The 17,110-nt window shown below is 36.7% G+C and overlaps 2 protein-coding genes across 2 annotated transcripts; one reads left to right on the top strand and one right to left on the bottom strand.

The window, feature by feature from the left end:
- Positions 8,773 to 12,876, top strand: LOC107644168 (surfeit locus protein 1). The gene is made up of 6 exons (XM_016347980.2): positions 8,773 to 9,026; positions 9,172 to 9,257; positions 10,414 to 10,649; positions 11,391 to 11,562; positions 11,642 to 11,925; positions 12,343 to 12,876. The coding sequence occupies exons 1-6, from the start codon at positions 8,855 to 8,857 to the stop codon at positions 12,410 to 12,412; spliced, it is 1,020 nt and encodes a 339-aa protein (XP_016203466.1). The 5' UTR covers positions 8,773 to 8,854; the 3' UTR covers positions 12,413 to 12,876.
- On the bottom strand, positions 13,070 to 17,104 carry LOC107644169 (ras-related protein RABA6a-like). The gene is made up of 2 exons (XM_016347981.2): positions 16,627 to 17,104; positions 13,070 to 13,787 (listed from the first exon to the last, which is right to left on the bottom strand). The coding sequence occupies exons 1-2, from the start codon at positions 16,829 to 16,831 to the stop codon at positions 13,345 to 13,347; spliced, it is 648 nt and encodes a 215-aa protein (XP_016203467.1). The 5' UTR covers positions 16,832 to 17,104; the 3' UTR covers positions 13,070 to 13,344.

The following is a 17,110-nucleotide window of genomic DNA, read 5'->3' on the forward strand; positions in this document are numbered from 1 at the left end:
ACTCCGTACGGTTCAGCCTTTTCTACTCTGTATGGACCTTCCCATTTTGATCTCAACTTACCGGGCATGAGCCTCAGTCGAGATTTGTAAAGAAGGACAAAATCTCCAGGTTGGAACTCTTTCTTCTTGATGTTTTGATCATGCACAGCTTTCGCCTTTTCCTTGTAAATTCTGGAATTCTCATAAGCTTCTAGGCGAAGGTTCTCCAGTTCCTGCAGTTGCAACTTTCTTTCAGCTCCAGCATTCCCAATTCCCATGTTGCACTCCTTAACTGCCCAGAAGGCTCTGTGTTCTATTTCAACTGGGAGATGACAAGATTTTTCGTAAACCAAGCGGAAGGGACTCATCCCAATGGGTGTCTTGTATGCTGTTCTATATGCCCACAGTGCATCTTGTAGCCTGGTGCTCCAGTCTTTTCTATGAGGCTTTACTATCTTTTGCAAGATACGCTTGATTTCTCTGTTCGACACCTCGGCTTGCCCATTAGTTTGGGGATGGTAAGCTGTTGCAACTTTATGGATTATCACATGCTTCTTCATCAATCCTATTAGTCTCCTGTTACAAAAATGGGTGCTTTGATCGCTCACGATCACTCGTGGTGATCCAAAGCGATATATAATATGGTTTCTCACAAAGGAAACAACAGTGTTAGCATCATCAGCGCGGGTAGGAATTGCTTCCACCCATTTGGAAACATAATCCACAGCTAACAATATATAAAAATATCCATTAGAATTTGGAAATGGACCCATGAAGTCAATGCCCCAAACATCAAAAATTTCACAGAAAAGCATATATTGTTGAGGCATCTCATCCCTCCTGGATATATTACCAAATTTCTGGCATGGGGGGCAAGATTTACAAAACTCAGCAGCATCTCTAAAAAGAGTAGGCCACCAGAATCCGCAGTCTAAGATCTTTCTTGCTGTTCTTTGAGGGCCAAAATGTCCTCCACTCTCAGATGAGTGACAGGCCTCTAAAATAGACTGGAATTCTGATTGAGGCACACACCGTCTAATGATCTGGTCAGCGCCACACCTCCATAAATATGGGTCATCCCATATATAATATTTAGACTCGCTTTTCAGCTTGTCTCTTTGATGTTTAGAAAAATGTGGAGGGAATGTGCGGCTAACTAAATAATTAGCGACGGGTGCATACCAAGGGACTACCTCAGATACTGCTTGCAGGTTGTCAAAAGGAAAATTATCATCTATAGGAGTAGAATCATCCTTAATATGTTCAAGGCGACTCAAGTGGTCTGCTACTAAATTCTGATTACCACTCCTATCCTTTATTTCTAAATCAAATTCTTGTAACAGCAGTATCCAACATATAAGTCTTGGTTTGGATTCCTTTTTAGCTAATAGATACTTTAAAGCTGCATGGTCCGAATACACTACTACTCTAGTACCAAGTAAATAAGCTCGGAATTTATCCGGAGCAAAAACAATAGCAAGAAGCTCTTTCTCAGTAGTAGTATAATTGGACTGGGCAGTGTCTAAAGTCTTAGACGCATAGGCAATAACAAAAGAATCCTTACCTTCACGTTGAGCCAGCACTGCTCCTACTGCATGGTTAGAAGCATCGCACATGATTTCAAACGGCTGGCTCCAGTCTGGTCCTCTCACAATGAGGGGTTTGAGTTAGAGCAGTCTTCAGCTTATCAAACGCTTGTTTGCAATCCTCACTGAACTCGATCTCAATATCCTTCTGCAGTAATCTAGATAAGGGAAGTGCTACCTTACTGAAGTCCTTAATAAATCTCCTGTAAAAACCTGCATGGCCAAGGAACGAACAGACTTCCCTCACAGAAGAGGGGTAAGGTAAACTAGAAATAACATTTACCTTTGCTGGGTCTATAGAAATGCCATTATTAGATACCACATGTCCTAATACAATCCCTTGTTTTACCATAAAGTGGCATTTTTCGAAATTCAATACAAGGTTTGTATTAACACATCTATCTAATACTCTAGATAATCCATCTAGGCAAAGACTAAAAGAATCACCATAAACGCTAAAATCATTCATAAAAACTTCCATACAGTCCTCAATAAGATCAGAGAAAAGACTCATCATGCACCTTTGAAAGGTAGCTGGTGCATTGCACAAGCCAAAGGGCATTCTCTTATAAGCATAGGTCCCAAAAGGACATGTGAAAGTAGTCTTATCCTGATCCTCAGGAGCTATATGAATCTGGAAATAACCTGTGTAACCATCTAAAAAGCAATAATGTGATTTACCTGACAGGCGATCCAGCATTTGATCAATGAATGGAAGTAGGTAGTGATCCTTACGGGTAGCTTGGTTGAGACGCCTGTAATCAATGCAGACTCTCCAAGCATTCTGAACTCTAGTTGCTATGAGCTCTCTATGCTCACTCTTCACTGTAGTGACTCCAGATTTCTTGGGCACCACTTGTACTGGGCTTACCCATTCACTGTCTGAAATGGGATATATGATACCTGCTTCTAATAGTCTGGTCACTTCCTTTTTGACAACTTTCAAGATGGTGGGATTCAATCTTCTTTGGGGTTGATGGACAGGTCTTGCTCCCTCTTCTAAAAATATTCTGTGCTCGCATACTTGAGGGTTGATTCCCACTATGTCTGCCAAACTCTACCCAATTGCCTTCTTACGCTTCCTCAGTACATCAAGCAACTGCTCTTCTTGTTGAGAAGTCAGTTCCCTTGCAATAATAACCGGAAGCTTCTGCTCATCCTCAAGATAAGCATATTTGAGATGTGGAGGGAGAGGTTTCAATTCTAACTTTTGATCATGGGCGGGCTCTGGATTATCTGGGGCTTGTGAAAATGGCGAAGTGCCCTCACTATCAGTTAAGAGGGTCCCCACACTTGGACCTTGTCCAGTGTGCCTCTCTTCAAACTCTTCCTTTTGAACTTCAGCCACACTTTCGTCTATGACATCACACTGGAAGATGGAACGATCTTCTGGGGGGTTGTCAATGACTCCATTCAGATTGAAGATTACTATGCGGCCATCTATTTCAAAGGAGTATGTTCCTGAAAAAGCATCCAATTTGAATTTTGATGTCTTCAGAAATGGTCTTCCAAGTAGGATTGATGATGGCTTATCTGAATCATTGTGGGGCATCTCCAAGATATAAAAATCAGTGGGAAATATGAGCCCTTTAATGTTCACCAAAACATCTTCAACAACTCCAGCCACTGTAATAATGCTTTTATCTACTAACACAAAACGAACTGCCGACCTTTTTAAGGGAGGGAGCCTCAAAACATCATATATAGACAAAGGCATTATACTGACACATACTCCTAAATCACACATGCAATCATAAATTACTACACCGCCAATAGTACAACTAACTATGCAAGGACCTGGATCACTACATTTTTCAGGTAATCCTTCCATTAAAGCAGATATAGAACTACCTAAAGGGAGGTGAGACCATTCAGACTGGCATTGATACTATTCATGATGTTGGTTTCCATGGTCTGTTGTCTTTTCTCAAAAGATTGTAGTAGATCTTCATTAGAAGATAACGAAGAATGAGTAAATTGAGAGGTCTGCTGCTGATTGTTCTGTGGTCCTTGGTTCTGCCTCAGGTGAGGTGCTCTGTAAGGTTGATTTTACTGCCTGTTGTTGTTATTATTCCACCTCTGATTTCCCTAATTATCTCTGCCTCCTCTGTTATTATTGTCCCTCCAATTCTGGTTTGAATTGTCCTGCCATCCATGGTTATTATTTCCACTTTGATTGTACCCTTGGTTGGGGCGGTCATAGAAGTTATGAGTGGATGCCACCATGTTGTCTTCTTGTTGGAGCTGCAGGCATTCATCAGTGTAATGGCTATAATCAGCACAGATTTTGCAAATTTTTTGTGGGACTAGTTGTTGGCTTTGCTGTGGTGGAGGAGGTTGAGCTTGCTGAGCTTGTTGATTCAACTGCATTTGTTTCAACAAGTTGGTCATTTCATAGATGCTTTGAGTTAGAGCAGCAGTCTCTCTGCTAGAGGATACTTCTGCAACAGCTTTTGAATGGCCTTGCTTTTGTCTATGGTTCCTAGTGGATTCAGCTAAATCACTAATCAATTGCCAAGCTTCATCGGTGGTCTTGTACTTCTTCATAGACCCATTGCTGGCACTTTCCAATATGGTTTTATCTTGGGGCCTCATACCTTGTGTAATATAGCTGAGTAGCACGATCTTTTCAATCATGTGGTGAGGGCATGCTTCCAGAAGATTATTGAAGCGCTCCCAATATTCAAAGAGAGTCTCATTGTCATCCTGAATAATTGTGGAGATATCCTTCCTTAGCTTATCAGTAACTTCAAATGGAAAGAATTTCTCCAGAAACTCCTTTCTGAGTGTATCCCAGTTGGATACATTTGCTAGAGGTTGAGTGTAGTACCACACTCTTGCTTTTCCCTCAAGAGAAAACGGAAAAGCTTTCAGCAGAATTGAAGTTTCATCAGTGCCATCACGCCTGACAGTAGAATAGGCTGCCTGGAAATCTCTTAAGTGCTTGATAGGCTCTTGAGCAGGTAGGCCATGAAACTTAGGCATCAAATTTAGCAGTGCGGGCTTTATTTCAAAATCTGTAGCTACCGCCGGATGATGCGCTTGAAACAGTTGCATTATAAAATCAGGGGCTCCATCCTCCTGGATGGTAACTCTCCTAGCTGCCATATTTTCTGCACGTAAAACAACCGAATCAGTAGAACGGGGGCTGGTTTCTTCCTCAGATTCACTTTCAGATCCGCCCTCAGAGCGGGCTAACCGACGCTGTTCTCGCCTTATTCATGAAATTGTCCTTTCAATTTCAGGATCGAGTATTAGCAAGCGCGGATCAGGAAGTGAGCGCGTCATTTGACGGAAGAAACATGCAGCTCATAGTAGCAAAATAAAATAAAATGAAAATAAATAAATTCTAATTAATAAATTTAGCACTCTATTGCAACTCCCCGGCAACGGCGCCAAAAATTGATGAGACGCAGAAGCTGGTGAATTAAAAATTATTAAAATAGTTACGTTGCAAGTATAGTTCTTAACTCACCGAAAATCTACCTATCAATTTAGAAATATGTCACAGAGAGTTAAATTAAAAATCACTGGGAGTTTTAAGTCCCAGGTCGTCTCCCAACGAGTTGCAGAAAAGTGTGCTATCTTATTAATCAGATGTTCAAAGAAGTTGAGTTAAGTAAATTGGAATGTAAATTGAGGAAAATTAAATAATATGAATAAAAGCCTTGACTGGGAGTTGATTGGTTGGAATTTCTACTATTGATGGGGTGATTGTAAGATTAATTTATAATTAATGGTTGTTCTGTTTGGTTATCCTTTACTAGGTAAGGAAAAGTCAAACAAGTTGGAATGCCAGATCTGTTCACAAGTTGCAACCCACTTAGTTCAAGGGGATTGGCGTCGGTGACAGGATAGCAATCCAACAATTAACCCAATTACAAATTTTCTTTCAATCCTTCCAACTCAAGAGTTCCTTTTAATCAACTCCCCATCAAGTAAGGAAACTACTCACGCATTGTAAATAAAGAATCCATAGCACATGAAAGGGAATTAAAAGAAGACATGATTATTGGAATTGAAATTGAATTAAAAAGAAATAATCCTTGCATTAAATAATCATAAAAGTATCTGAATGACAAAATTGAACAAAGCAAAGAACATGGAAGAATGAAACCAAGTTAAGAAAACAAACTAGAATGATGAAGTCTTGATAAGGAAATAACTCTTCTCAATGTTCCAATGCTAAAACCAATTGAAAATTAAAATTCTAAAAACCTAGAGAGAAAAAAACCTAAGAGAGTAAAACTAGATCTCTCCACTGTTGACTGAATGAATGTGTTATTTGTTTCTGCATGTTCTCTGACTCTAGTCTGCTGTTCCGGGCCGAAAATTGGGCCGAATCAAGGTCCAAAATCGCCCCCAATGAATTCTGCAGATTATGCAGATCGCACATGTCACGCGATTGCGTCGTCCATGCGGACGCGTCATTCGCGCTTTTCCTCGCCACGCGTTTGCGTCGTCCACGCTACCGCGTCGCCTGAGCTTTTCCAATCCGCGCGGTCGCGTTAGCCATGCGGCCGCGTCACTGCGATTTGCTCTCCTTCGCGCGGTCGCGTGAGCTATGCGACCGCGTCACTTCTCGCTGGTTATCTCCTCAAATTCTTGTGTTCCTTCCATTTTTGCTAGCTTCCTTTCCAATCTCCAACTCATTTATGCCCTGTAAAGTCTGAAACACTCAACACACAGATCACGGCACCGAATGGAATAAAGGAGAATTAAAAATAAATAATTAAAGTCTCTAGGAAGCAGTTTTCAAACATGTAATAAATTCAGGAAGGAAATCTGAATGCATGCTAATTTAATGAATAAGTGGGTAAGGATCATGATAAAACCACATAATTAAACATAATATAAACCATAAAATAGTGGTTTATCATCCCTCCATGAACATTGGAAAAGCATCGTCCTCATCCGCATCAGATTCTTCGTCCGAATTAGGTGGGGTCTTCATTTCCTCAGATTTCCACGAGTCATTTCCATCAGAATCATCGTGGTATGCATCAAAGGCGTCATATGGTGGCTGGACCTCAGGGGCTTTTCCAATCACTTGGCCCAGATCAACTTCCTCATCAGAATTCTGAACTATCAGCTCATCTTCTTCACACAAGTCTTCGAGACATATCTTACCTTTTGCCTTATTTTTTTTCATTTTCAACTCCCTGGGTCTTGCTGTAGCAACTTCAGAATCAGATTCATCATCACTTGAACTCTCAAAAGCCTCGGGTCCAGGCCTATAAAGTTCATCTTCCACACTCTCATACGAGTCACTACTGTCACTGCTTAATGTCACGGATGGGACCTCACCAACAACCTTCTTCCCTTTGGGTGCAAATCTTGAAGCTGATCGTGTCACTCATTTTGGTGGTGGTATCGGTACCTTCTTCACAGTACCTTTCTTTGGGGTAGACTTTGAATTCTTTTTGACACTTGTTTCAGACTTCTTTGTAGTGGTGGGTGGAATGGACTTCTCAGATTTATTATTTTTTGGTTTAGAAGAACATGGATTAGAAATAGGCATTGGTTTAGGCTGGGCTGGAGGTGTGGATGTGGGCTGGGCTGGAGGTGTGGTTGTGGGCTGGGCTGCAGGCTTTGACTTGGGTTGGGCTACAGGTTCAAAGGTGGGTTGGGCTGGATAATTTGAGGTGGGTTTGGTTTGAGGTTTTGAGTGGGGCTAACTTGGAGGAGCAGAGTTCAGTTGGCCTGGGGGTACAGAATTTGCTTCAGGGAATGTGATTGTATTTTGTTCAAGGGCTGTATTTGGAATACATGAGGATGGATTTGAGGTGGTGTCAGATACCATGATTTTTGGATTGAGGGTCATAGGGACCAGTTGTGGAACCTCATCACCTTTATGTTCAGAATTTCCATGCTCAAGGTATACATGCACTACACCTTCATTATTCTTTGCGTGAAAGCACATCTCTAAGAGCTCCTTGTCATGTGACAGTGCTCTCAATCCAGTCTTCAAGGGCCTTCCAGGAGCTAGCCACCAGCACTCCTTCAAGTTGTCATATCCTAGAACCTTGTAATAATTTCTTATTGAGAACACATCCAATGTATCTTCCTCTAGTCCAAATAACTATTCAATTTAGTCTCCAACATATACAACTTCTCCATCTTCTTTTGTCTCAAAACTTCCTTCATGGTGGATGACAATTGTTATATCATCATCCATCTACATTGCAAAATAACAAAAATCTCAACAATAATTTTAAAAAACAAAGCATACTGACTTAACTGACTTCAAACTCCAAACAGAATAATAGGTCATCATTCATTTTAAAACAACAAATTTTTTAAACACAAGCAATAACACACACATGATAACATTTTTTCACAGACAGCAAAAGATAAAATCGACATTCTCTTCTTCATCAAAGAAAAAAAACCCCTAGCATCATTCACATGCAACAATTTTTAATGCCCTAAATATAACCAGCACCTTGCTTCGACAATAACAATGCAATACAAAAACCCAAACAAAAGCCAAAAACAGAGTATTAAGAAATTTGTGAAAAAAAAAATAAAACTTCACTTCCTAACCTGATCTTCTTCGTTTCTTTTTGCGCCCATGTTAGTTCGTCAGCAACCTCACCCAGCAGTCCAATACACCAACAATGTTACTCTGATTCTCCTTCTTCACAGTCAAGCAATGGAGAAGAACAACAACGTGGAGAAGAAGAATAGAAGACAAAGAGAAGGAAGAAGAAGGGTCAATCTACGTCTGTGACTTCATCTACACGTTGACCCAACTTTTTTTAACCCAATAAAGTCCTTAAACGACGTCACATTGAGTTAAAACTGGGAGAGAACATAAAACGGCGACGTTTTATGCTTTCCTACGTGTCAATTTAACGTGCCACATCAGCGTTACTTTAATGGAGATAGCTACAAGGACAAACGTGGGTCACGATTCAATATTTCAAGATTTTAATTGGGTAACTATAAATTTTGGGGTCCATATTGAGGCCGCTCGATAATTTCATGGTCAAAATGAGTATTAACTCGAAAAACTGCTGTTTGTTGGTAACTGGGTAGTTCGGAGTGCGCTGGGTTGATGAGTGCTTCCACCCGAGTGAGGGGAGTTATGTAGGAAAACAACAAAAAACAAAAAAAAAGTAGAAGGCCCGTATAAAATCCGAAAGGCCCACCAAAGTGGAAGAAAAAAAAAAGGAGTTTCTGTAAGGTCCACCAAAGCGGTCAGTGCTCTCGCAAACACCATATTCCAACTCCATAAACCCTTCAAATCTTCATCTTCCGCTCTCACATCAAACATTGTAACAGCAATGGCTTCCACCGCCAGAACGCTAGCACACCTCCGTCGTAGCACCGCTGCCGCCACTAGTAGCAGAGGGAGCTACGCTTACTTCCTCATATCTAAGCCGTTTACTTCCGCCGCCGCTTCCGCTACATCATCTGATTCCGACCAAACACTCTCTTCCTCTTCGGGATCAAACGGTATGTACGTATTCATGCGCCTTCTATTGATTCTTTATCTGTTCGGTCGATCTTGTTTTTCGCAATGCTGAATTTGTGTTCACAAACATGCAACCTTCTTCTTTTATTAAACTTACTATTTTATTTTATTTTTATTTTTTGAAAGGAAAAGGATCTAGATGGTTGCTGTTTCTACCTGGAGCAATCACTTTTGGCCTTGGGACTTGGCAGATTTTTAGGAGACAAGATAAGGTGTGCTTTTCTTCTACTAGTAGCATTAACTTCATCATGATTAGGAAAATGTTAGGGTGCATATATATATTCTCATTTTTTATTGTGGTAAAAAGAGATTAATTTTGGTGAGCTAAAAGAGTTCCTCAATTTCATTTAAGCATACAGTTTTATTTTTGAGATTGTTTACTGGTATCACAATAGTGCATTTTTTTTATGGATGGTTTATTAAGATTGAATTCAAATAAATGTAACACATTGACTTTATGGTTTCATTTTCCTTCATCATTTCATCCCACCACCAAATAAAAAAAGGAAAAAGAAAAAGTAAATGGAAGATGTATTTTTGAAACTAACCAGGCCAGTTTCTCATAACTTTTGTTCGTATAGTCTCACATAAGCATCCAGTTGTAAGAAGAGGGAAGGAAGCCATGGAACAAATGGTGTTGATTGATATTGTGCGAGTTGTATAAGTGAAAGTATGTGGAAATAACATTATGTTGATTTTATTCTCGAATCGCTTTGTCAACAAGGTCCTGGCAAGTGATTCAGCAAAATATGAATGTGTTTGTGATGAGGCTCAAGTAAAGTACTAACCTGACATGAAATGTGATGTGCTCTGCTACTAATCAAGCCATATGGACCAATCTAGGAAGTATCTACTGACTAATCTAAGAACTGGTAATTAATTGTAGTTTGTGAATTTCAAATTGATTCTGGCGATTTCACTAGGTAACTTAATTAGGTTTGTTACAATCAATATATGTTGGCATTTTGCTCTTATTTTCACTTTACAGTTATAATACTTGTGCCGGTATACCCCTTACTCTATAGGCAAAACCCTTCCTAATGATAAATATATGTTTTGGATTATGCCGTCTATATTTTCATCTCCATGATTGACTGATAGAATAGAGATTGTATTGGATGTAATGATTGTATTAAATTCAAAACCATATACTTCACTAGTAAGTTACATATATTGGATCATGGAAGTTTGATAAGGTAGTTGATAGGGATCTCATTCATGTTCTTTCAACCTAATAGTTTGTTATAAATATTCTGCTCGAATTTTGGTAATCCAGTCAATTTTAGATGAACTTACATTACTGCATGTCTTGGTACTAGCCATGCGGATTAGCACATTGACTGTTACTTCCCTGTTTCAATATTACAGATTAAATTGTTGGAATATAGAGAGAAGAGGCTGGAAATGGAACCTTTACAATTCCGCAGTTATCCTTCAACTCAGGAATTGGACACTCTGGAATTTAGGAAGGTGGTATGCAAAGGAGTTTTTGATGATAAAAAATCAATCTTTGTAGGACCCCGCTCAAGAAGCATTTCAGGAGTTACTGAAAATGGCTACTATGTTATAACACCTCTTATGCCAGTTGAGAATCATCCAGACAGGTAAAATATCAGTATTAAATTATCAATCCCGCTACGTGTACACCCTATAATAAACGCCATTTTGACACCATTATTTTCTTAGCAACCAAACAGGGGTTCTCTTTGTTTTGTTAATTAAAAAATAATTTAAATACACATTTAATTAGTAAAAACCGTATTTTTATACGGGTGTCAAGAGTGTTGGGTGTATGAATAGTGCTTTTCTTAAATTATTATTGGCTTGAGCTACTAAAACAATTTTCAAGTCATAAACTTTCAATATCTCACAATGCTTTGTAAATTGTGATTATTGTTAGGGCTAACTAATACAGATACCAATTGATATAAACTGATAATTGTAATTGTTGCTCATAATCTCTTTTGTTTGGGCCGGTAGCTAAAAGAAAGAGATCTGAGACAGAGAAAAAGGAAAACCTTAATAAACTATTGGAATGAATTGTTAATAATTAAGACTCATAACAAAAATAAATAATCCATTCATGGGAAAAGCTTCAATATATTCATGGGCACAATCTGGCCATAATTTTTTAGGCTTCATATTTCATAAGATTTAAGTCCTCAAGTTTTTAAGATAACATGTTTATACCAACTAGAATTGTATCTGAATCATTAGCTACAGATTGCTACATATGTTGCTATGCATGCATCAGTCACATGTTTATTGGGTTAGTCATTGCTCATTAGTCTTTTTTTTTTAATTATTATTTTTTTTTATAACTTTTTAAACTTGTCTTCTTGTAGTGTCACTTTTCCCATTCTTGTTAACAGAGGATGGGTTCCTCGTAGTTGGAAAGACAAATTTGTAGAGGCTACACTAGATGAAAAGTTCCCGAATGCAGTTCCTTCTCCTTCACAGGATGATGGAACTACATCTCGGAGGAGGTTTTGGTCTAAAAAGCCCATCGTTGCGGAGGTTTTTTTCTTGCCCTTGGTCATTTTTTGATGAAGAAGATTGAAGATTCAAACTTACTTTGATTTTGCGTAACTTACAGGATCACACCCCTTCTGTTACACTGAAAGAAGTAGTTGGCATAGTTCGTGGAAGTGAAAAACCAAGCATATTTGTCCCGGCAAATGATCCTGAATCTTCCCAGTGGTTCTATGTCGATGTTCCTGCCATTGCGCGTGCTTGTGGTCTTCCTGAAAATACTATCTATATTGAAGATGCTAATGAAAATGTGAATCCAAGTAATCCTTACCCTATTCCCAAGGATGTCAATACCTTAATTCGAAGTTCAGTAATGCCTCAAGACCACCTGAACTACACATTGACATGGTGTGTAAATTTTTCTCTCCTTGCTTATCGAACAACTGTGCTTGTGTTATGGTTCTTGTTACCTATGCTTTTGTACTTTAGTTGATAATTCTTTAGGTCATAAAATTGAGTTTACGTGTTGGCTTTTACAATTCAAGTTTACCTAAGCTCCACAACTGTTGATGAACTCTCGACTTTGATAACTATGGTTGCAGGCATCCATAGGCCATTCACGATACTGACTGCCTGTATTTTAGTTAAAAAGGCTAAATCATTGGTCATATAATAGTGTAATTATTCTAGAATAAATCAATATAGTAATAATATGTTATTAAAATCAACTAACCATAGCATTAATCAAAATATAGTGTTATTTGTATTTTTAAAAATCAAATTTTGCTTTATGAATCTGATTTTATTTATTTTTGTTTGGAGCAGGTATTCTCTTTCTGCAGCAGTTACTTTTATGGCCTTTAAGAGGCTCAGACCAAGAAAAAAGCAAAGATAGCAAAGTCATCACCGTCACATAGCTGAGTCTATTGACGCATTTAACCTCGATCTGATATGGGATCATCTTTACTTGAAGTATTGTCTTCCATTTCTCCATCCTAACTATCAAAAATCATTTTCAAGCTACCTTAAACTATTCAAGTGAGGTCTTCTCAAAAAGTTAAGGCTATCCCCGGCCATAATAACACTGCAGGAATGAAAAATAGGGTGATATTCTTGTGAGCAAAGATAAAATGTTTTAATTTTTTTTATACAAGGGGGATGAGTATGTTGATATTTATTAGTTAAATGATCAAATTTTTGTTACAAAAGAAATTATTGATGGTAGTTGTGTGAAGTCATGAATATAACTTTTGATTTGTACTAGGAAGCTTTGGAAGTCATGAGTATGCCACATTTTGTTGACACATTGATTGTTCACCTTATTTCAATAAAGGAGGTAAAATCATGTCTACAATTCCACACACAGATTGTAGTGTCTCTGTACAAAAGCATGTTGGAACTGTTATTAATCAGCCCATGTTTGTTAATTTGTTCATAATAATTGTTTGAAAACCTGAAGATTATGATGATAAAATCTTCTAATGTTTCCCTCTTCTACTCCATGGATATTACTTTACTCGAGACATTAATTCCAACACTAGTACACACACAATCAACATTAAAATCATCATTTACATTCTACTATCAAGTGATCTAAAAGACAAAGGAAAAAAAAAAAACAAAAAAGACAGGAAAGGAAGAAGTGGGGAAGTAGGAAGAAACAAGAACTCAGTTATACAAATGAGATGTGTTATCTGTTTTCATTATTGTCACCTACATTGAGCTAACATACACTCATACTATTAGATGGAGTGTGAGATAGTAAAATGAGCATACAAAACAATTCCTATACAGAAAGTATTTGCACCTTCAATGATGTGTATGTTTTCATCTTGAACAACAACTAGCTTGTTTAGTAGCAGTGACTTCATCAGTTACATGAATTTCCTTCCTACCTGAAATCCTCAATGTTGTGCCATTCTCTTTCTTGGCCTCCAACATTTTCTGGCTTGTGATGTCATGGATCTTAGTTATCATTTGCAAGAATGCTTGCTCAACATTCAGGTTCTGCATAGCAGATGTTTCCATGAAGCATAACCTTTCTGTTTCCGCAAGCCCTTTCGCTTCTTCCTTCTCAACTTCCCTTGACTGAACCAAATCAGATTTGTTTCCGACCAGAACGACCACCATTTCTTCACCTCCAAACTCTCTTAGCTCATGCAACCATTTCTTCACGTTTCCGAAAGTCGATTTTCTGGTTATGTCATAGACTAGTATTGCTCCCAAGGCTCCTCTGTAGTATGAACTTGTGATAGCTCTAAATCTGCCACAAAATTTTATGTATGCTTTGTTAGAGTGAAATACATAACCATTTGGTTGAATTATTATGTTAATCCACTCTTAAAATCCAAATTAAGCAATGTTTCAAAAAAACTTGAAAGAACATTATAATATTAAATGTTTCATATACATCGTTAGCATAACTAAAATAATTCCACCGAGGCAATGAATTATAACTCATTCACACTTTTTTTTTTCCTTTTTCTGTTAAATCTTGTGCTGGGGGATTGTTAATGTTGGATTAGAGGTTTGATATATACCGATTCCACTTTCATCTTTGGGCCAAAAAGAAACACAAACAACATACTATTCTTTTTTGAAGACATGATACATGATTATGTGAATTGTTTTAAGCCAATCCTATATAATATTGAATAAAAAACATTGCTCAAACAAGGAATATAATATTGCTCGTGTTAAATCTATTGCACCTAACAAGATTTTGTGATTTAAATGAAGAATTTTGGTGTAGATGGATATCACATGATCATAAACAGCTAGAGTTAAGAGTGTGCGTGATTGTGGGGTTGGTGACCAAATCCGAGACCTTCACCACCTCACATGAATTTGTTTGCCTAATTTCTTTGTCACAATCATTTATAAGTTCTAACCTTCATTTTCTTAAGCTTAGGCTAAAGACTGAAATGGCCAACCCATATCTTGGACCCGGCTTACCCTGTAGTTATGTTGTTTATTTATGTATGCATTAAACTTTAACTAAATAAATAAATAAAATAAATAATTAGTGATTTGTTGGACAGTCTACACTTGATAGTGAGTTCTACAACTTTCACTTAATTTATATCATTTCTTTCAAATTTAAGGTCAATAAATGGGACATATAGTACACTGATAAATTTATTTTTCAACTATGCTGCCAGTGAGATCCCACATCCCAGTTCCTTTTAAGTATTATATTAAGTAAATGCTATAATGTCTAAAAGATTGTGCCTACTTATTAAAAAAAAGTTAAAAATTAATATTTAATTTAAAAAATATAAAAGTAAATAATTTTTAAGAAATCAAAACTTACTACAAAAAGTAAGTTAGATAATTAAAACTTACTATAAAAGATAAGTTAGGCAAAATTTAGACACCAACTCATAGACACCATAGAATTGACCATTATATTAACTAGACTAATGATATAATCTTTTTAAACACCTTCTTAAATATTAAACAAAATTAACAAGTAAATATAATCAATGTTTTAAAATTTTTACAAGTAATTAATATTTTATTTGATAATTAAAATATTTTAGAATGATTTATTAGGAGAAAAAAGCATTTCTATTTATCTATTCAATTAGGTCTTGCCGTCTTGGTGAGAATTCATAATTGCTTTTTAGTTTTTACTCAAAACGGATATGATGGAAAAGAAAATATATCAACAGAGGTATGGAGATGGAAAGAGACTTTTAATTTGTTTTATTATGATTTTTTTTTTCAAAAAGTTCCTTTTTAAGTATGAAACCCTTTTTCTTTGTACATAATTAATAATATTGCATGAAGCATGCAGAATAAAGGAGAGAAGCTTAGGTCTTATTCCAACAAAATCCCCTGCCTTAAGATGGAAGTTAACACATTTTTAAGAATTTATCTCTTAAATCTTAATTAAACCAGAAATCACATATACAAAACCAAATCCAATTATCCAAGCTAGTAATCCATAGTTCAATATTTATTCCAGTATTTTCCGGGTCCCATTTGAAAAGGATTATAGTTATATATACATTATTTTCATCACAAAACCAAACCTTTACTCAGTTAGCTTGCAGCGCTTACTTTGTACTTGTGAAGATAGTGTAATTATTATACACTAATATTAAAAAAGTTTTGAATTAGATACTTGTATTTATGAGACTTTTAAAATAATAAGCAATTTATTAAATATTTATATAAAATTTTGTGGCGGTGCATAAAAATTTAAATTCTTGGACTATTATTTGTATTATCCTATCCGAGATATGATCAAGTTCAGCCTGTGATATATGAGTTGCAAAATACTGTATACAAATTAATTCTTTTTCTCTTTTTTTTTTTTTTCAATTCTTTCTTTATTATTGTTTTCTTTCCCCAACTCCTCCCTTATAGCATAGTTATCAGAACCGAACCGGTAATCAACCCGGTCATATGACCGGGTCATCGGGTTACTGGTTCAACCGGTGGGTCACTAATTCACCCGGTTAACCCGGTCATAACTAAAAAAATATAAAATTATATTAATAAAATTGAAATAATGTCTTAAAACTTAAAATGCGAGTCTTACAAACATTAATAATCAAATATCAAGTCTTAAACATAACTAATAATCTATTATAGACACTAAACAAAAGCAAACAGGGCAACATAGCTAGCTAACAAAAATTGCCGGCTAAAAAAAATGTTGAAAAGTGGAACAAGTTGCTAGTGGAGAATGAGATAAGAGATGAAACTGAAAAGGGTTGGAAGTCTAATAATAATTAAGTCAAATTAGCCGAATTCATTATTAAATACTTCTATGATAAGCTAACCAAGTTTTTGAGTGGAGACACTTTGAAATTGAAAATGCCAATTGGAAAAAGCATTAACTTTTTCATCACGGATATAAGAAAAAGCTTTAATAGGATTGAGACAAAGAAGGAAGAAACTAAATAAGAAAAGAAAACACTAACATCTAAAAGAACGGCAAAAAGAAAACAAAAGGGTTTGCTTCTATGAAACTTATGAATTTTGGTTCACCTATGTGAAGACAAAATGGCAAATTAAATAAATAAATAAATAACACTTATAATTAAGTGATGGCAAATTGAAAAGAAAAACAAATAATAATAATAATAATAATAATAATAGTGTCCCAAATCTGTGCTTTGATGAGTTTGTCTTTGACCCTTATGTTCCTGTAAGCAAATTCCACACCTATGGTGGGTTTGGAATCTAAAAGGAATTCATCTTTTGCAAATCTTGATAACAAGTTTGATTTCCCAACTCCAGAGTCCCCAACTAGAACTGCTTTGAATAGATAATCACACTGTTCATCAAATGTATCAGCCATATATATTTATGATCACAACTTTCTCTCTATCCCAACCTTAGCTTCCTTTTGAATTTCACATACTCTAGAATCAAAACGATCCTGTTCGACGAAAATATAGTTACTCTGGTATAGAGACTCTTTCTCTTTCGTATGATCTCAGACTCGAACTCAAGACCTCTTGTTAAGTTAAAATAACATGATGTCTATGTCTCTTTTTGATTATCTATGCTCAAAAGGAGTTTAATGAAGACGTGAAGAAACTTGTATCCAAGAGAAAGAGAGAAGGGGGGGGGGGGG

This window comes from Arachis ipaensis, chromosome B05, assembly GCF_000816755.2.
Source record: "Arachis ipaensis cultivar K30076 chromosome B05, Araip1.1, whole genome shotgun sequence".
Lineage (NCBI taxonomy): Eukaryota > Viridiplantae > Streptophyta > Magnoliopsida > Fabales > Fabaceae > Arachis > Arachis ipaensis.

Bases quoted from the DNA above. Each gene is read 5' to 3' on its own strand.
- LOC107644168 (XM_016347980.2), top strand. From the start codon at position 8,855: ATGGCTTCCACCGCCAGAACGCTAGCACACCTCCGTCGTAGCACCGCT. The intron at 9,027-9,171 runs GTATGTACGTAT...ATTTTTTGAAAG, and splicing joins TTCCTCTTCGGGATCAAACG to GAAAAGGATCTAGATGGTTG. The intron at 11,926-12,342 runs GTGTGTAAATTT...TGTTTGGAGCAG, and splicing joins CTGAACTACACATTGACATG to GTATTCTCTTTCTGCAGCAG.
- LOC107644169 (XM_016347981.2), bottom strand. From the start codon at position 16,831: ATGGCTGATACATTTGATGAACAGTGTGATTATCTATTCAAAGCAGTT. The intron at 13,788-16,626 runs TTATTATTATTA...ACATAAAATTTT, and splicing joins AGCACAGATTTGGGACACTA to GTGGCAGATTTAGAGCTATC.